Source organism: Lutra lutra, chromosome 15 (genome assembly GCF_902655055.1).
Source record: "Lutra lutra chromosome 15, mLutLut1.2, whole genome shotgun sequence".
Lineage (NCBI taxonomy): Eukaryota > Metazoa > Chordata > Mammalia > Carnivora > Mustelidae > Lutra > Lutra lutra.
This window is the reverse complement of record NC_062292.1, coordinates 68,707,883-68,727,068: the sequence shown is the minus strand read 5'-3', so window position 1 is coordinate 68,727,068 and position 19,186 is coordinate 68,707,883. Positions and strand designations below refer to the sequence as shown.

At 60.9% G+C, this 19,186-nt stretch overlaps 2 protein-coding genes across 7 annotated transcripts; one reads left to right on the top strand and one right to left on the bottom strand.

Moving 5' to 3' along the window:
* Positions 1-119: 119 nt before the first annotated feature.
* HCN3 (hyperpolarization activated cyclic nucleotide gated potassium channel 3) lies at positions 120-10,618 on the top strand. 5 transcript variants are annotated; one of them, XM_047705378.1, is made up of 9 exons: positions 120-586; positions 734-1,610; positions 4,888-5,317; positions 6,190-6,351; positions 6,659-6,877; positions 7,273-7,419; positions 7,791-8,031; positions 8,791-8,955; positions 9,389-10,618. In XM_047705378.1, the coding sequence occupies exons 2-9, from the start codon at positions 1,327-1,329 to the stop codon at positions 10,087-10,089; spliced, it is 2,349 nt and encodes a 782-aa protein (XP_047561334.1). In that variant the 5' UTR covers positions 120-586; positions 734-1,326; the 3' UTR covers positions 10,090-10,618. The 5 variants fall into 5 exon arrangements, with proteins under 5 accessions (XP_047561334.1, XP_047561333.1, XP_047561335.1 ...); XM_047705377.1 differs by having other exon boundaries at positions 713-1,610; XM_047705379.1 differs by having other exon boundaries at positions 521-586; positions 751-1,610.
* Positions 10,619-10,930: 312 nt separating this feature from the next.
* PKLR (pyruvate kinase L/R) lies at positions 10,931-18,973 on the bottom strand. 2 transcript variants are annotated; one of them, XM_047705382.1, is made up of 11 exons: positions 18,832-18,973; positions 17,814-17,996; positions 15,711-15,802; positions 15,457-15,588; positions 15,128-15,314; positions 14,505-14,775; positions 14,233-14,383; positions 13,785-13,937; positions 13,540-13,706; positions 12,703-12,884; positions 10,931-12,109 (listed from the first exon to the last, which is right to left on the bottom strand). In XM_047705382.1, exons 1-11 carry the CDS (start codon positions 18,929-18,931, stop codon positions 12,003-12,005), a joined length of 1,725 nt encoding a protein of 574 aa, XP_047561338.1. In that variant the 5' UTR covers positions 18,932-18,973; the 3' UTR covers positions 10,931-12,002. The 2 variants fall into 2 exon arrangements, with proteins under 2 accessions (XP_047561338.1, XP_047561339.1); XM_047705383.1 differs by lacking the exon at positions 18,832-18,973 and adding an exon at positions 18,452-18,547.
* Positions 18,974-19,186: the final 213 nt, after the last annotated feature.

Genomic DNA, 19,186 nt, shown 5'->3' with positions numbered 1-19,186 from the left:
TCGCTGTGTCTCTGTCAAATGAATGAATACAATCTTACAACAGAAAGCTGGCGTAGCTCGAGTAAGACTACGTGCAAGTCGGGACTTATCGGAGGGGACAGGGATGGGGGATAGTCAGATGGCCATGAGATGAGTTAGCCAGAAGTGGTTTAGGGAAGGTTCCCGAAAATAAGAGAGGAAGCGTAATGAGGGGGCTGACGGGACGACTGGAGGGTCCCTTCCTCTTCCACCAACACCCTCCCAGACCGTCCGTGTGCGCAGCAGGCACTGACTGCGTGTCCTGCAGGTGTCCGGCAGGTCTGGCGTTGTGCCGGGTGCAAGACCCCTGTTCTTCAGAGCCCTCGGGTGCAATGGGAGAGAAAGCCTCGTGGCCGCCGCCTTCGGGCGTGCTGTAGGAAGCCTAGACCAGACCCCGGCTGGGGAAAGGAGACTTGGCAACGTGTTTCTGGGTTTCCTAGAAGAGCTGCCCTGGGAGCCAGCCGTCAGGAGGAGCTGGACAGGAATGTTCCGCAGAAGAGTATTTGCAGAGTGCTGGGGGCAAGGCAGAGCACAGCATTTCAGCAGGACCGGAGGCCCGGCTTCCCAGGTGGGCCATCAAAGCGGGGGGAGGAATTCGAGATGTTTAGGAGCTTCTAGCTCTTGTGTCTGTATGCGGGCATGGGCGAGACGGGCTTTGTGGCTGGGACCCGGGTATTCATCTTTGTGTCCTCAGCGTCCACTCCGTGACGGGTAGGGTCACTCTTGGTGAAGGCTGGCGCGATGACCTCGGAAATGAAACACTAGGGAGAGGGGGATGGAGGAGACGGAAAGAAAGGAATATGCCTGGGGGAGTGTTGAGAAAGAAGGTGAAATGCCCGAAGTCCGTGAGTAAGAGCGGCCATTCCCGCCTCTTCCACTGGTCCTCAATTCCTCGCCCGCCCGGGGACCTTCAACTACCTTCCGGTTTTCCCGCCACTCGGGCGACTCCGCCTCCCTGGCGCTTATTGGCTAAAACCCCACCGACGCTAGGCCACGCCCCCTCCGTGACTTTGGCTTGCGTTTCCCCGCCTCCTCTTCTTCCTGCGCTTAGAGCTGCGCCCCCACCTGCCAGGCCACGCCCACGCCAGAGTCTTCCCAGGAGGCGGGCTTCGTTGGCCCCGCCCCCTCCGGAGGCGGCTCCCGCCAGGGGGCGCCGCGCAACCTGTCGGCAGCCGGCAGGCGACTCTGGCGCACACACCCCCTCCGCCCCGCGCGCCGGCAGCTCGGAGCCCGCACTCCGGGAGGGGCCGGGGTCCGGGATGGCCGCGGCCGGGTCTACGAGTCCAAGCCTATAAGCCAACGGGCATCATGGAGGCAGAGCAGCGGCCGACGACGGGGGCCGACGAACGGGCGACCCCTGGGCTGGAGGCGGCGCCTTCTGCTGCCCCCGCGCCTGCGGCCGCGGCCTCAGGACCGCTCTCCGGGCCCGCGTCGGGGCCCGAGCCCAAGCGGAGGCAGCTCGGGACGCTGCTCCAGCCCACGGTCAACAAGTTCTCCCTTCGCGTGTTTGGCAGCCACAAAGCAGTGGAAATCGAGCAGGAGAGGGTCAAGTCAGCGGGGGCCTGGATCATCCACCCCTACAGCGACTTCCGGTACTGGGGGCCCGGCAAGGAGGGCGGGGGACACAGATCCCACCCCCAGGGGCCGCGACACGGGGGCAGGGTCCGCCCCCGCTCCACGGACACTCCATTTCCGGCCCAGGGGTCCTGGGGTGGGATGACAGAGTCACTTCCCCCGATCTAGCCTGGGAATTCTTGGGCGAGGGATTCCCAGTCGGAGGCCCTCGGTGCCCTGACACCAGAGCAGACACCGGGGAACCCGGCACTCCCCCTGGACCACAGGATCTACGGGAGTTAGGGACCACTGCCTCCTGCAGTCCTGTCTGCTGGGGATCTGGGAAATTATGTCATGTTCCACGGCTCGGGGTCAGCCTGAGGGAGAAGCCGAGCTCCCGTATCTCCCACCTCGCCCTTGCACCCCCAGCACCGGCACAGGTCAGCAGGACAGGCTACCCCGAGGAAGGGGGGGGCGGGGGGCAGCAGCCGTTCTTGTCGCTGTCCCTGGTGCTGAAGGCGGGATGCCGCGGGGCAGGGCCGCGACTCTGAGCGATGGAGGCAGCAGCGCTGGGGCACCGCCGCCCTCCCAGGTGACTATCAGAGAGACGTAGGGACGGACGGTGGAGGTGGGGCTATTTCATAGTCCCCAGCAGGCTGTACCTCTACATCAAGGTCGCTAGGGGAGGAGAGCAGTCCTGTCCTTGGGGGAAATGAAGGACAGCTTTTGGAGGAGGCAAGGATGTGTCCAAAGCACGTAAGGTGGGGAGCAGAATGAGCAGGAAGGGTGAGGCGTGAATCAGGAGCCTGGGAACACAGTAGGAGACCTGGACAGCACTTCGAGTCCACAACCACACACTCTCCCTAAATGCTCCTCTTTCTCCCATTGTTCCTTCCTCTCCCCTCTTGACTGCCTTATTCCCACCTCACCCGGGCACCTGTTCTAGCCTCCGGTGGTCTCCCTCCCCTCCTCCACGTCACCCTCAGATGTAACCCCAGAAGCTATATGCCCCCTTATTATCATGCTTCTTCCCTGTCCTCTCTCCTGCATCACCCGCTAGGCTTGTGACTGCCTGTGAGTCAGGCTGTGAAGATTCTCCACGGCTGGGCGAGCCCTCCTCTCCTCTCCTCCCCAAGCTCACAGTACAGGATTTCTCCAGTGGCCCAGGGGGTGGAGGAGGAGGGGCTCAAGGATTTGTTGTTGATGGAAAGCACACATTCTGAGGGGCTTCCTGGAGGCCTGCATTTCGGAGCCCCCATGTTTCTTTCGGAAGCTGAAGAGATTGATTTTGTAGTCAGACTCGGAAGGGGCTGGGCCCTGGTTTGATGCTGTGATTAGGTGTGTCCTGGAATTAAAACCACCATAGCTGGGGTGCTGGGTGGCCCCCAGTTAAGCGTCCAACTCTTGGTTTCGGCTCAGGTCGTGATCTGAGTTGTGAGATCGAGCTCCACATCAGGCTCCTTAAGCACTCAGTCTGCTTAAGACTCTCTCTTCCTCTCCCTCTGCCCCTCCCCCTGCCTCTCTCTTTCTCAAATACGTAAATAGATCTTTAAAAATGGAAATAAAACCACCATAGCTAATGGGGGCCCTAGAAGGTCCAGTGATCTCTGAATGAAGGCGTCACCTAGCTTCCTCCTGACCTCCTCTTTCCACAATCCCACCGCAGCCGTGTGGCCCTCTCCTGCCAGTGCCCTTGCCTAGGCTCAGCCAGAGCACTAGCAGGCATGGAGGGATTAGGGAAGGAAAGGAGTGCAGAGCTTTAAGCTTTGCTGCCTCGGGATCTCCTATGGAGCCTCTCTGGGTGCAACCCTGTCTGAAGGGCTGTGGGGTGGGGTGGACCATCCCTAAAAAGCTCAGTTCAGAGGGGAAGCAGAACAGAGCACCCCACCCAGGAACATAGGCGAGCAGATCCCAACAGAGAACCAGGAACCATGGGTCCAGCTGTGTTGGGAAGGAGGGTTGGGGCAGGGAGGGCGTGAAGTCCTAGACCAGGAATGGGCAGAGAGCTGGAGATGGAAAAGCAGCAACCTCTTCAGAAATCTGGGAACAAAAGGTGGGTGAGTCACAAAATCAGCTAGTGCTTGTACAGCACTGTCTTATCCATTGTCTCAGGGGGTATGTTTTCGACAACACTGTGGGGTTAGCATGGGGTACTTTATCTTTTTTTTTTTTTAAGATTTTATTTATTTATTTGACAGAGAGAGATCACAAGCAGGCAGAGAGGCAGGCAGAGAGAGAGGGGGAAGCAGGCTCCCTGCAGAGCAGAGAGCCCGATGCGGGGCTCGACCCCAGGGCCCTGAGATCACAACCTGAGCGGAAGGCAGAGGTTTAACCCACTGAGCCACCCAGGCGCCCCTACTTTATCTTTTTTTAACTTTAAAAATATTTAACGATAGTGACATAAAGCACGTACATAGTAAGACATTACGTATATGTTATACATATTAGAGAGATCTGTGTGTGTGTAGTGGGATATATACAGTAGAGATACCTTTCCAGTAGGTACAGATACAGTGGACATCTACATAGTGGTACAGTTTATGCTGGAATATTCTATTGCATATATACTCAAAATACATGTGTGTGCACGCACATATACACACACGTACATACACACATGTATACATAACCACAAAACACACCCGCGTGTAACAGCCGCCCAACAAGGAGAGACTACCTTGCCCATACCCAGAAGCTCCCTTACTGCTCTCACAACCCCTGCCCTAACCTACTATTCTAATTTCTGTGACATCCATGTCCTTACTTTTTTTTTTTAGTAGTTTCACCACTTTTCTGTGAATCTCTAAATAATGCAGTTTAGTCTTGCCTGTGTTTGACGTTTGTGCAGGTGGGACCCCTCAGTATGTATCATTTTGTTTTCTCTTTCGCTGAGCGCTAGAGCAGTGCGGTGCACTGGTGCTGTGGGCTGTGGCTATGGGTCCTCCCGGGGCAAGAGTATATCACTGTCTATGACTCCACGCTGTTTAGTCTGGTTATCCACATTTTTGTACCGATGAACATTTCGGATTAATTCCAGATTTCATGCTGCTGCAGACATCCCCATGTGTCTCTCCTGGACCACATGCTTCCCTGGAGTGTCAGTTACTTAGAATGGAACCGCTGGGTTGCAGGGAATGCAAATGTGCAAGGTTATTAGATAATTCCAGACTGTTTTCCCAGATGGTGGTCCCACCTTCCGCCCCCCCAGCTGTGAAGGGTCATCACGTTCCCCAGCGGTGGCCGCGCTGGCCTCCCTGCTGTCTGTCTGGCTGGGGCCACCTCGCGGTCTCACTCCCCGTCCCGCCCCCACCTTAGGTTTTACTGGGACCTGACCATGCTCCTGCTGATGGTGGGGAACCTCATTGTGCTGCCTGTGGGCATCACCTTCTTCAAGGAGGAGAACTCCCCGCCTTGGATCGTCTTCAACGTCCTCTCGGACACCTTCTTCCTGCTCGACCTGGTGCTCAACTTCCGCACGGGCATCGTGGTTGAGGAGGGCGCTGAAATCCTGCTGGCCCCGCGGGCCATCCGGTCGCGCTACCTGCGCACCTGGTTCCTGGTCGACCTCATCTCGTCCATCCCGGTGGACTACATCTTCCTGGTGGTGGAGCTGGAGCCGCGACTGGACGCCGAGGTCTACAAGACAGCGCGCGCCCTGCGCATCGTTCGCTTCACCAAGATCCTCAGCCTGCTGCGGCTGCTCCGCCTCTCCCGACTCATCCGCTACATCCACCAGTGGGAGGAGGTGGGGCGGGGAGGTGGGAAGCGGGGGCTCGCGTACTCCACCGGGACAGCGCTATGGGTGGGGCTCCTGGTGACTTCATGCGGGGAGGCGGCTGGGCGGGCTCTCTACAGATGGTGGGGCAGACGCGGGGCACAAGGAGGGTTTGGGGGGTGGTGGGGGCGGGGGGTGGGCCCCCCACGCCCCTGAGGGGAGGAGGGTGGAGCACAGCTGCGGAGGAAGGCCTGCAGGTTAGCCGGCCCCTGGCAGGGCAGGAGGAACTGGGAGGGGAGCAGGCCGAGGAAGGGCCTGGAGTTGCAGCTTCAAGGGGGCAGAGTTCGGGGGCTCCGAGAGTGGGCCCTGCAATCTCGTTGCCTGCGATCCTAACCCCGTTTGACTATTTACTATAGGAGACTCGGTTTCCTCTTCTATAAAATGAAGATGTTAGACTTACGTATGAGAAGTTTGTAAGGATTCAAGGCAGTAATGCTGGTAAAGCTCCTGGCACAGTGCCTGGAGCCCAGCAAGTTCTCCGCTAGTGTTCTGGGAGGGGGGGAAGGGTGCTGTCAGCGTGGACGCCTGCGTGCACGCCTTGGGTGCATTGCGCTGAGAAACACCCTCTTTCTCTCTCCCAGAGGGCGCAGCCTGGGCAGATTGTGCAGTAGAGTTTTTTGAGTTTCTGCTGTGACACTGATTCTGGGCATAGGACTGGCACCGATTTCCCGTATCCATAAGATGAGCGTAGTAACACAGCTGACTTCGTTGGGCTGTGAGGCTCTCTAGGCATGAATAACAGTCGCACTTAAGGAAATTCGTGGGGGCTGGGGCTCGGCAGAAGAGGAGGACCAGCGGGGCCGGGGGGCCTGCCCACAGCAGCCGCTGCTCGGACTCCTCAGATCTTTCACATGACCTATGACCTGGCCAGTGCCGTGGTGCGAATTGGCAACCTCATTGGAATGATGCTGCTGCTGTGCCACTGGGACGGCTGTCTGCAGTTCCTGGTCCCCATGCTGCAGGACTTCCCTCCCGACTGCTGGGTCGCCATCAACCACATGGTGGTGAGAACTTCCCACAGCTCTGTCGCTTTGGGCCTTCTCTGGGCTCTTCTGCCCAAACACCAGGGTCAGGAGGCGGGAGACGATAAAGGAGGTGGGGAGGTGAGAAGGGGGGGCTGCCTAGAGGAGGGGATTTCGTGTTGTGGGGCACAGCCATGGAGGGCTCCCCCTGCTGCGGAGAGGCCGCGTCTGCCCCGGAAGCCCCCAGAGCCAAGTGTGGAGCAGAGGGGGGGCAGGCGGAAGGACCGAAGGATAGGGGGTGCAGGAGGAGAATGAGGTGCCTAGCTGGGTGACACGCTCTGCCCTCCAGAACCACTCGTGGGGGCGCCAGTATTCCCACGCCCTGTTCAAGGCCATGAGCCACATGCTGTGCATCGGGTACGGGCAGCAGGCGCCTGTGGGCACGCCCGACGTCTGGCTCACCATGCTCAGCATGATCGTGGGTGCCACATGCTACGCCATGTTCATTGGCCACGCCACAGCGCTCATCCAGTCCCTGGACTCTTCCCGACGTCAGTACCAGGAGAAGGTCAGCAGGGGCAAGAGAAGGAAGGGGTGGGCATGGCAGCTCGGCAGAGGTGGGACAGCCCCGCCTGAGGCTGATTCTGACACATGCCCCTGTTGGATCTCCATGTCCCTTCCCTGCCTTGTGTCCCTTTGTGCCCCTGTGTGTAACTATTTCCTTGTTTGGACCTATGTCCCTATCCTTGGACCTTTCTCTGCCCACGTCTGGGTTTTCCTGGGACTGTGCCGTGTGTCTTCCCCATGACCCGCTGTCTGCCCTCGTGTCTCTGTGTTTCACCCCTTCGGATCTGCCCGGTGCCTGTGGTCATCCTTCCACATATCCGCCCCCCCCCCCACCCGTGGCCTGCCCTGCTCCTGGCTCTGTGTCCGCCGCCCACGGGCCTCTGGCTGGCCCTCCAGTACAAGCAGGTGGAGCAGTACATGTCCTTCCACAAGCTGCCGGCCGACACCCGGCAGCGCATCCACGAGTACTACGAGCACCGCTACCAGGGGAAGATGTTCGACGAGGAGAGCATCCTGGGGGAGCTGAGCGAGCCGCTTCGGGAGGTGGGGCGGGGCCTGTGGGGCACCCTCCGTGCTAGGGGCTGCTGGTCCATAGGCGCAGCTGCAGGGAGCGGGGCCTGCGGAGGACCGCATCAGAAGCCAGGACTGTGGGGGGCTTATGGGGACTAGGGTCTTTCTGGAAGGTCTTATGGGGAGGGGCCGCAGGGATCTCTGTTTTCGGGGGACGGTCCTGCAGGGGCTTATGGGAGAGCTTTGAAGGCAGGAGCTTAGGGCTTGTCCCAGGGTGACTGCAGCATCCCTGTCCTTTGGCAGACCATGGCCCCTGGGGTGGGGCCTCTGGGAACGCATGAGCTCAAGGGGGGATCCTCGGGGCAGGGGGCACCACCAGCTTGACAGGCACCTCCCCTGTCCAGGAGATCATCAACTTCACGTGCCGGGGCTTGGTGGCCCACATGCCGCTGTTTGCCCACGCTGACCCCAGCTTCGTCACGGCCGTGCTCACCAAGCTGCGCTTTGAGGTCTTCCAGCCGGGGGACCTCGTGGTGCGTGAGGGCTCCGTGGGCAGGAAGATGTACTTCATCCAGCATGGGCTGCTCAGTGTGCTGGCGCGCGGCGCTCGGGACACCCGCCTCACTGACGGATCCTACTTTGGGGGTCAGCAGGCCTCGGGGAGGATGGGGGGACTGGAGCAGAAGCCAGAGGGCAATTGCTCCCCTGGATCAGGGTCCCTGCCTGGCTGTGTGCAGAACCCCCAGGCCCGCTTACCCAGAGTCTCGGGGCCTGGGGCTCCGCGGCTCTAACTTGCCTCCTAAGGGAGTCTGGTGTGTGGCCAGCCTCACGATTTTGGGCCAGCGGGCCTTGTAGAATCCCAAAGCAGTGAAACCCAAGGACCCTAGGAGATGGAGGAAAGACAGGAATAAAGCCCTGCTGGTCCAGGGGCTTGGGTTTGGGAGCTCCCGGGGGGTATGCCCCCACGGCACCATGCAAGGGTCAGGCCAGGGCCCTGGGGGCCGTTCCACCAGAGGCTGCCCAGGGCCGCTTGAGCCTCTGCCCTGTCTTGGACCCCAAACCACCTGCTGCCCTCTGGCCCCCGTCGTGTTGCCCTTTGCCCTTGGGCACTGCTTTCCTCGGTTGCCCTTGGACTTCATCCGCTGCCCCTGGCCTGCCCCTTGGGCCAGAGCAGGGGAGTGGGTATGAGTTAAATGGAGCGGGAAAACCAGGCGCGTGGGAGCCGAAAAGACCCACCGTTAGTCAGCTTCAGTCTGGAGAGAGTGCGAGGGATTGTAACGGCGCCTGTGGAGAAAGACAACACTTGGGGTTTTTAAGGGACCCTGGTGTGGGTGGGGAGGAGCCTGAGGAGCACGAGGGAATCTGGGGCCGGCGGTTCTGAGGGTCTTCTCCCACTTCGGACAGAGATCTGTCTGCTGACACGCGGCCGACGCACGGCCAGCGTCCGGGCAGACACCTACTGCCGCCTCTACTCGCTCAGCGTGGACCATTTCAACGCGGTGCTGGAGGAGTTCCCCATGATGCGGCGGGCCTTCGAGACCGTGGCCATGGATCGGCTGCGCCGCATCGGTGAGGCTGGTCTGCCTGCCCCCGGGGTCCTGGCTGTACCCCCGCCCCACCCCATGGCAAGGCGCCCCTGCCTCCCAGGGCCCCGGGCTCTAGGGCATCAGCGTCACACCCCAGCCCACCCTTTCTCAGCAGATGCCCCCACGAGACTTTCAACACCGTGTCTTACTGTCCTTGTCACTCAGTGTCTCCTGCCCCTGGAGATGCGGCCCGGAGTCCCCATGCGGAGAGTCCTCCTTCTCCGAGTGCCTGTCCCTGACCCGCACCATCTCTGATGTGTACTCTTGTACACCGGGCCCTGACCCTCTTTCTCCATCCCCGCCCCCACCCTGCTGCCCTCCTCTGCCTCCGTCTTGTTCTCCTCCTGCTCTCCGGTACCCGACCTTCCCCTTGGACTCCTTCCCTCTCCTCCTTCTCCCGCTGGGACCCCGTCTAGGCAAGAAGAACTCCGTGCTGCAGCGGAAGCGTTCTGAGCCCAGTCCAGGGAGCAGCGGGGGTACCATGGAGCAGCACTTGGTGCAACACGACAGGGACATGGCCCGGGGTGTTCGGGGCCTAGCCCCAGGCACAGGAGCCCGGCTCAGCGGGAAGCCGGTGCTGTGGGAGCCACTGGTGCACGCACCCCTGCAGGCAGCCGCAGTGACCTCCAGTGTGGCCATCGCCCTGACTCACCAGCGGGGCCCTCTGCCCCTCTCCCCTGACTCTCCAGCCGCCCTCCTTGCTCGCTCTGCTCGACGCTCTGCAGGTTCCCCAGCCTCCCCACTAGTGCCTGTCCGAGGTGGCCCTCTGCTGGCCCGGGGTCCGTGGGCCTCTACCTCCCGCCTGCCTGTCCCACCTGCCCGAACCCTCCATGCCAGCCTGTCCCGGGCCGGACGATCCCAGGTGTCCTTGCTGGGTCCCCCCCCAGGAGGAGGTGGACGGCGACTAGGACTTCGGGGCCGCCCACTCTCAGCCTCCCAACCCTCTCTGCCTCAACGAGCAGCCGGGGACGGCTCTCCTGTGCGCAAAGGCTCAGGAAGTGAACGCCTGTCCTCCTCAGGGCTCCTGGCCAAGCTTCCAGGGACAGCCCAGCCCCCCAGGCCATCAGTGCCTGAGCCAGCTGCCCCTCGGGGCCCCCAGCTCTCTGCCAACATGTGAAACCCCTGAATGAGCTCTTGGGGGCAGCGGTGTATACACAAGGGCAGACGCCTCTTGGGGAAGGCCAAGGAGACCTAAAACGTGGCCCTGTGGAAATATCTCCCTTTGCTACCAAGGAGATGGTCTCTGTCCTCAGCTCAGGCCCCCTGCAGCCTGTCTGAGGTCCTCCTAACCCATTCACCCACTCATCAAGTGTACTGAGCGTCCGCCATGCTCAAGAATTGGTCTTCACTGCCAAGTACAATGACTCTAAGGCCTCTGAGGAGGGTGTTCCCCGGGCATGGTCCTGCCGGTGCAGGCTCAGGCCCAGGCCCCCAACTCACCAAGCACAACTCCTTGCCACCACCATCACTGCCAAGCAACTACAAGTCTCTGTTTCCCCCCAGTGACCCTGCAGGTGCTGTCGGCTGCGTTTGTCCTCTGTGTCCCCATCACAGCTGGGCACTGTCAACCCCCTGTGCCTCTGCTACTGTCAACAGACATCTTGGCTCCCCAGTCTGGGCCTTTGCCTTCACTGCCAAGTGCGGGCCCTCCCCCTCATTACCCCCCAAGGGGGAACACCTCTCCTGTCAAGTCCCTTGCATTATCTGCCCCCGGGCTAGAACTATCTTTTTGTAGACGGGGTGTGGGGGGCCTCCTCCCTGTGCCCCTGTCCCACTGGGGTCCCCCTTGAGGCTAAGGGATGGTTGGCACCTCCCTCATTAATGTGCTGGCCTGGATCCCCCCAGGCAGAGGGCAAGTGGCTGAAATCCCCAGATGGCATTTTTTCTTTGCTTCCTCCCTCCTTTCCTTTCTTGTTTATTATTATTCAATCACATAATAATTGTATTTATTCATTTGCTAGTTTCATTTATCATTAGTTCATTTTATTCAGCCTTCCTGTATCCATCCCTCCCCACTTCTCCTTATAGGGACAGAGGAAGGAGCAGGGCCCCCATGCCAGCTCTTGTGGTCCTGGCTCAGCTCCAACACCGGGCAGCAATCCTGAGCCCTCTCCCGACCTAGGGAGCGACCTAGGGAGTGGCAGGAGAGCTACCCCAGCGAGCGGGGAGGAGGACTCTTGCTACTTTTAGGGGTTTTAGCCCCTTCTGAGTTGACTGCTGGTGCAAGAGTGAGGGGAGGACCCGAGGTATCCAAGCCTGGGGAAGGGTAGGCTAGCCAGTACCAAGAGAAATCTCTTGCCCCTCTCCTCTGTCCCATGCCTATTCTACAGTATCAGCAAATGGGGACCAGGACCCTAAATCTTTCCTTTTGAGTATAGTGTCCTGGGGTTTTATAATTGCTCCCAAACAGCTGGGTTGAAAAGGAAAATAGAGCTACTCGTTTGGGCTCCTGGTTTGTGTGGGGGAGCACAGCATGAAGGAGTTTCTGGGTGCAGGACAAGGCCGCAGGGCATCGGGACCGCAAGGCATGAGGTGGGCAGGGAGGGGCCTGCAAACCCCACAGAGGTTGTAAAAATAGTGACAAGATGAGCCCCCACCCCACTCCCCGTTCTCAGGCTCCCCAGCGCTCATCCAGCCTCGCTTCCCCAAAAGGGTGGCGCTTCGATGTCACTGTCCGTCACAATGGAGGAAAAGGGGGAGCTGTCCCGGGGGGGGCCTCAGATCATCATGGGGGCCACATCAGAGAATATCAGAATGCACGATAGTGATCTTGTGGGGACTGCCCTGTGCCCCTCGCCCCACACCCTACGGGTACAGGAAGCCCAGGGGAATCGAATTAACCAGCTAAGCTAGGATTAGGGATCAGAGCATCTTAGGGCCCAGCTAAGAGTGTGGGGCACAGGGGCTGGTGCTGCCAGATGTCCTGTGCTGCTCTGGACACAGCCCTCCAGGGCCTGCGTGAAGGGGAAGGGAGCAAGTGTGGCCTGGGCAGGGGGTCTGTGCGGGGAGGGGGCTGGCTCGTGGGGCATCTCAGGGTACGCTCAGAACTCGCATGATGTTGGTGTAGCCAGACCCAGGTCGCCAGCCTGTCACCACGATCACCAGGTCCCCCACGCGCAGGAAGCCGCGGAGCTTTCCTGGCAGGGGCGCAGAGAGAAGGCGACAGTCAGACACTGAGGGACGGAGACCAGCCCTGTTGTGAGAACCGGCCACCACCCTCCACCTCCTCCAGGGCAGCCCCGAGGGGCCCTGGTGATGCTGTGGGGACCGCAACCCCTGCAGGACGCTAGAGCTGCAGGCGTGTCCCGGGCTGGCGTAGGCTGTGCGGCTAAGGAGCCACGCTGTCCACCTCTGTGGCTATGTTGGAAGGAGAGGTGGGGTATGATCAGTCGGGAAATCAGAGTTTCATTCCAGCCTGGGAGTGGGGGGGCCGGGTCCCCCTTGGACTCTCACCTCTTACTCTGGCCGCCTGTGTGGGTAGCAGCCAGGCTGACCTCTCCTCTACTGCTCCCCTCCCCAACATGCCCCCTGGCCCCTGCCTCCTCCCCAGCCTCCGACCGACCCCCGGAGGCCAGGACATCTCTGTGTCTTTGTGAACCTCTCGGAGAGACTCTGGCACCAGGGGAGAGAAACAAGGCCCTTTGAGTGTGTGTGGAAGGTGAGGTCAGGGGACTGAAGATGCCAGTCCAGGGCCAGGGAGGGCAGAGGGAAGGAAACGTAGACGGCTCACCACTTTCAATGCCAAACTGGACCCGGCGATCCACATCATCCGCCCAGATGGTCTCCGGAGGGTCACTGTAGAGCAAGGGAAACACCCCCCGGCACAGGTGGGCCTGCCGGGCAGCCTGGGCAGAGCGGGTGACAGCAATGACCACTGCCCGAGGTCGGTACCGGGACAGCAGCTGTGCTGAGCTGAAGGGGTTGGAGAAGGTCTCAGAACAGGGAAAGGGTGTGGAACCAGGAAACGGGTTTGGGTTTTGGGCCCCAGGAGTCGCAAACAAGCTGTGCAGCCCTGGGTGAGCGATCATAGTCCTCGGGGCCCTGCTTTTCCCACCTGTAAAATGGGCATAAGAGCGCCTGCCCTCCTCACCACACAAGGCAGATCAAAGACAATGAAGGACAGAGCAGAGCAGATAATAAGAAGCTTCTGGAGAAGCATATAACCCTTCTGAGAAGGTACCTAGACCTAGTACTTAACTCACAAATGTCTCTTGTTAATCCTTGAAACCCCATGAGAAAACGGAGATCTGCAGGGGATCATAGCTGATTTCAGAGCAAAGACTTGGACTAAGGCCTTCTGGGCCCTTCTGCAACATCTCAGCACTGCAGGGCTTGTGGGTTAAAAGCAGGGTCCTAAAGTGTCCTGGCGCCCTTCCAGCCCCCTGGAGCTCACTGGGGCACGTCCCCCTGCTCCAAGATCTGCCTCTCCTGGCCCCCAGCTACCTCTCCTTTTGCCACAGAATGATGCTCTTCGTCTCCTACGTCAAGACAAAACCCAAGCCTGGGGCCCATCCCAGCCTGCCCCTGGCCCAAAGCTGTGTCTTGGTGTTGCCAGGGTCCATCTCACCGGCCAGTCGTAGTCAGCACGACGATGGCAGCCGCACAGCACTTGAAGGCGGCCTCCACGGCACCTATGGCGGTGACCTCAGTGGGATCGCGGCTCAGGGGTGCGGCCCGGCGCAGCTCCTCAAACAGCTGCCGGTGATACACAGCAGCCTCTGCCTCCCGAGCTATCTGCAGGCACCAGGAAGTCAGCCAGGGCCGGGGCCCCGGGCCTGGGAGGGGCTTGGCCCCCCGGAACCGAGCTCCTACCGCATGCTGCATTTTTACTGCATCCACTGGGAATAGGCCCTTGGCGGTCTCCCCCGATAGCATGATGCAGTCCGCTCCGTCCAGCACAGCGTTGGCCACGTCACTCGTCTCTGCCCGGGTGGGCCGCGGCTTGGTGATCATGCTCTCCAGCATCTGGGCGACATCGGGGGATCAGAGCTGGATGACTCCCATCTGACCTGGGACCCTGCCCCAGCTACTTCTCTGCCACCCTCAGAGGGCCCCGAAAGCGAGGGTCATGGTCACAAAGTATGTGATTCTGGTTCCTTATCTGAAAATGGGGCTCACAGAATCTCTTCCCAACTTCTTTCGTTGTTTGAGGATCAAACATGGGACAGCAGAACGTACTTAGACCTGAGGTGTGGGTACCCGCCCTCAGGCATCCCCAACACCCCAAGAAGGCCCAGGGCCCCGAGGGCTCACTCCAGACCTGTGTGGCGCAGACGACCGGCTTGCCCGCCAAGTTGCACCGTCCGATCATCATCTTCTGGGCAAGGAAAACCTTCTCGGCTGGGATCTCGATGCCCAGGTCGCCCCGTGCCACCATGATGCCATCGCTCATCTCCAGGATTTCATCAAACCTGGGCGGTTGGGGGAGTCAGGGCTGGGGAAGAGCCAGGAGATTCCAGGGAGAGGAAGACTGGAGAAGAGGAGGGTGGTGGGGATGGCTAGGGCCTGCTAGGGACAAAAACCAAGCCTCACTTCTTCACGCCTTCGTGGTTCTCGATTTTGCTAATGATCTTGATGTGGCGTCCTTCGGGCCCCAGAGCAGCCCGGATGGCAGCCACATCACTGGCTTTCCGCACAAAGGAGGCAAAGATGATGTCCACGTTATGCTGCACTCCAAAACGGAGGTCCAGAACATCCTGCTCAGACAACCCGGGCAAGTCCACCTCGGCACCTGGCAAGTTCACACCCTTCCGGCTGCCCAGGAGTCCTCCACTCTCCACCTGGGTCTCCAGCCCATCTGGGCCTGCAGGCATGGAAAGAGCCCGCTCAGGTCAGGGGTGAGCCAGGGGCATGGTCCCGGAGAGGGAGCCCGGGTGTTGGGACCCCGGAGATCAGGAACCCATGTCCTAGTGTCTCTCCACCCTCCACCAGGCCTGCGCACGGAACAGGCCCCGGGTGGACGTCTGTCCAAGAGATAAACCCGGCAGGCCAGCCCCACCCAGGGTTGAGCTCACAAGTGTGGACCCCAGGAGCTCTGGGGACGGGAGGGGAAGGGTGCTGGCCAGGAGAGAGGGCAGCGGGTCTACCGGGCTCGGGGACCCAGGGAAGGGAGTATGCCCACGTCCCTGCTTGGCGGGGCAAAGGCTCATCCGCACCGGTTTTCTTGACCTGGAGGGAGATGAGCCCGTCGTCTATGTAGATGCGGCCCCCCACCGACACGACTTTGACAATATTGGGGTAGTCCACCCACACGATGTTCGCGTCCCCCCGCGTCCGGAACGCCGGGTCCACGGTCACCAGCACCCGGGAGCCCTTCACTAGCTCCACCTCGGCCTCCGGGCCCTAGGGGCGGGGCCAGGGCGGCCTTGAGACTCGCCTCTTGCCCCACCCTCCCGCGCCCCGCCCCGCCCCGCCCCGCCCCGCCCCGCCCTCGCACAGCAGGGGGGCGCCCGGGAGAGCCCGCGGCGCGGGGTCCGACTCTCACCCCCAGCAGGACGCCGGTGCGTATTTCCGGTCCCTTGGTGTCCAGGGCGATGGCCACCGGCCGGTAGCCAAGCGGAGAAGTCGCAAAGCTCTCCACCGCCTCCCGGATGTTGGCGATGGACTGAGCGTGGTACTGGGGACGAGCGGGCAGCGATGTCCGCGGAAGGCGGCCAGGACCCCCACCACCCCACGCCTCTGGCGAGCTTAGCCCCGCCCCTCCCCTAGCCCCGCCCCGCCCCCAGCCCCGCCCCGGACCTCGTGGGAGCCGTGCGAGAAGTTGAGGCGCGCGATGTTCATCCCGGCCTTGATCATTTCCTTGAGGCGCTCCACCGAGTGCGAGGCCGGCCCTGCAGCGGGGAGGCCGCTCAGACCGCCGTCTGCCCGCCCGCGGCCGCCCCGCCGCCCGGCCTTTACTCCGGACGCAACCTCCGCTCACAGGTCAGCCAGCACCTGCTTGTCCGGGGTGCCCGGGGCGGGCGTCCTGAGCGCGGCTGAGCGGGCCGTGTTGGCAGCGGGTGGCCGCGGCGGAGGGGGAGTCCCCCGGCGCGTGAGGGGCACGCAGGAGGTACCGTGCCCGGTGAGGGCATCTGGGGTCCGTCTGGGCCCGCAGAGCTGAGAGGCCGTACGCACGGCGGAGAGGCGCTCTTTGCTGAGCTGGCCGGGCCGCTGGGAGCCCGCCGGACCCGCCTCTCCAGTCCCTGCCCAAAGCCAGCGCGCGTGAGGCCCCTTTCTCAGCTGCTGAAGACGGAGTCGGCACTGCGCCGGCCTGTGGCACCAGCGGGCGCCCTGCTGTCGATCACGGCCATCAGCACGGACCCCGCGGCTCCTTCCTCGTGACATAGTCTCTGAGCCTCAGGACCCCTCCAGCCACAGCCCTATCCTTTGCTCTTCTCTGCCTCAAAACTCATTGCAAGGACCCTCCGCGCTCGCAGCTGCGGGCCTCCCTCCTCCCCGCTTCTCCCGGGCTCTCACTCCCTGCGGCGCGGGCCTCTCTGCTGCCGCTCTTCCTGCCAGGGTCGCCCAGAACCTCTGTGCCGTGGCTGAATGCAGGGATCGCTTCTCAGTGCGCATCCCGGCCGGCGGATCCACAGCTCCGGACCCCGCGCTTGCCGCACCTTCCTCACGTGGCGCGCAGGGCATGCCCCTCTCCCGTTTCCTCCCACCCCACAGGCCGCCGCTTCTCGGCCCTGCCCCCCCCCCGCCCCCAACATTAGCTGCCTCATTCTCCTCTCTGTCGTTTTCCCTTCACTCTCGGGGGTGGTCTCACCTAGTCTCAGGGCTTTAAGTACCATCGACATGCTGATGACTCCCACATGTATATCTGCAGCTCAGACCTCTGCCCCAAACCCAGACTTGTGTATCTGATCACATCTGAAACTGCATGTGCGAAACCCAGCTCCTGATCTCCTCCCCCCAAAACCTCTGCACTAAGATCTTTGTTGCTCCGTTGATAAGGTGTCCTTCTAGTGCCTCACGCTGAAAGCCTTGGGCCCCTCTCTGCTCCCCGTCCCCATGTACAAACCATCTGGAAATCCCATCGACTCCATCTTCCAAATGCTCTCAGAATCTGATCCCGTCTGACCACTGCCACTGCCCCCCCCACCTGGTCTGAGCCAGAAATGTCACAGCAGCCCTTCCTGCTCTGGCCCCCAGGGCCGCCCTCAACCTCTTCCCAGGCAGTCCATCACAGCAGAAGAGCGAGTCACTCTCCTTCCAGCACTGGCAGCCCTCTCCCACTTCTCCAGAGGAAAACTGAACTCAAACTCTAAGAATGGCTTGTAAGCCCTGATCTCCTCCCCTACAATGTTTTCATTTTGCTACTCTTTCCCCCAGGTGTTTTCTAACGGTTCCAGCATCTTTGACTCGGGGCCCTTGCACTGGCTGCTTCCTTGTCTGGAACCCAACCCCCAACCTTGAGCGTGGCCTCCTCTCATCTCCTTCACGCCTTTGCTCAGATGTAATTTTCTGAACAACAGTTCCCCGACCCCCACATGGGGCCACGGCCTTCTGCCCTCGAGCCTCTGCTGCCCCTTGCAATGCTGTGTTCCTTGTGTCCATAGTTCCTACCACTTTCTCACATATTAAACGATCTTTTTCTTTGTAAGTTAGTATGTTTGGTATTTATTGTCTCCCCCAGCTAGACAGTCAGCCCCTCGAGGACGGGGATCTTTGTTTACATTACCGATCAGCTCCCAGGGACCCAAACCTTGGCTACCAGACGCCCCGCCAGTATTTGCTGAATGAATGACTCTGTCAAACACAGAGTGGTCTCAGAGGAGACAGCAGGTGGGGAAGCATCTTGAGAAACCTTCGAGGGGTCTCTGAGGGTTTCTCTGATTCCGGGCTGGGGGCACTCACCGATGGTGGCAATGATGCTCGTGCTGCGGGCCGTCACGGGCTCCGAGTCGATGTCCAGCAGGCAAAGGTGCTCGAGAAAGGTGTCTGCCATCGCGGCTGACAGCTGCTGCCGCTGGAAGAAGGCCGTGCCCAGCTCCTGGGTCAGCTGGGCCACGCTGGCCCGCCGCAGGTACCCCGCTGGCCCTGCAGTGGAAGAGGGCTGTGTGGGCCGCTGCCGCACCCCACTCCCTTCACCTCAGCACACCCCAAGTCCCCTTTGTCCATGCCAGGTTTCACAGAGCCCTTCCTAGAAGACAGGCACTACACAGACATTATCCGAGAGATGGGCTTCGCATCCAGGCCTGGCCGGCTCTAGGCTCTGGTTCTTGACCAGCCAGCTCTCCGAGCCCTCCCAGCCCTGACCCCCTGCCCTTCAGCTGCTGGCTTCCCGCAGCCTCAGCCCTTCGCTCTATCTAGTCCGGAGCCGCTGCTCATGCTTGCCCTGTCCCCTTTCCTAAGCTCCCCGTTTTCTTCCTTCCAATTGGCTGGCTTCCCGACCCCCTACTCTGAGTTTCCCCAGTCCCTTCAATGCCTCTCCAGTCCTAGGATCCCTGTGGCTTGCCCGGCCCTGCCCAGAGGAGCCCCAGTCCCAGCCATACCCTCCATGGCCCTGAGCCCCTGTCCCTGGGGGTCTGCTGCACGCTGTCGGGCTGCGAGAGGCACGCCGGGCTGAGGGAGCAGTCCTGCATGCTGGTTAAAATGTCACGACCAGGGGCCAGAGTCCAGGCAACACGGGAGTGCCCCATGGCTCCCAGGCTGCAGGGCAGCCCCCGCCCCACCCCGCCTACAGAGGCTGAGAAAGAGGCTCGGACCAGAGCCCAAAACTGAACACAGGGGACACTCCAGTGAGCAGAGACCCCCACCCCCACCACCGAGGCCCTCTTGGCCAGCAGCAGACATTGGTCATGTGTGTCCCCACCCCTCTCCTGATTTCCACCCTCATTCCCTACCCTGTTCACTTGGCTTCCCCTTTCCTTACCTCCTGGAGCCCCGATCAGGATGGACTTTGCTAAGTCCCTTTGGGACTTAGAGATCCTTGAGCAAAGCTCTTGGGCGTGTATGTTCTCTTGGCTGGACATGCTTACAAAGCGAGAGGCTGTGGAGAGAGGGGGAGAGAGGAGGACAGATCTGCTGGTCTTATCTAAGGGAGACAGAGAAAAGAAAAGGGGCACACCCAGCGGGCTGTCCCTGTCCCCACAGGGTCCCTCCCCCCAACTTGCTGGCTCACCACCCCATCTTCTGGCACACCCCCTCTGTCATCCATTTTTTTCTGATAAGTTTCCAATTCATTCATGCTGTCATCAGCCTGAATAGAGATTTTGGTGATACGGCCC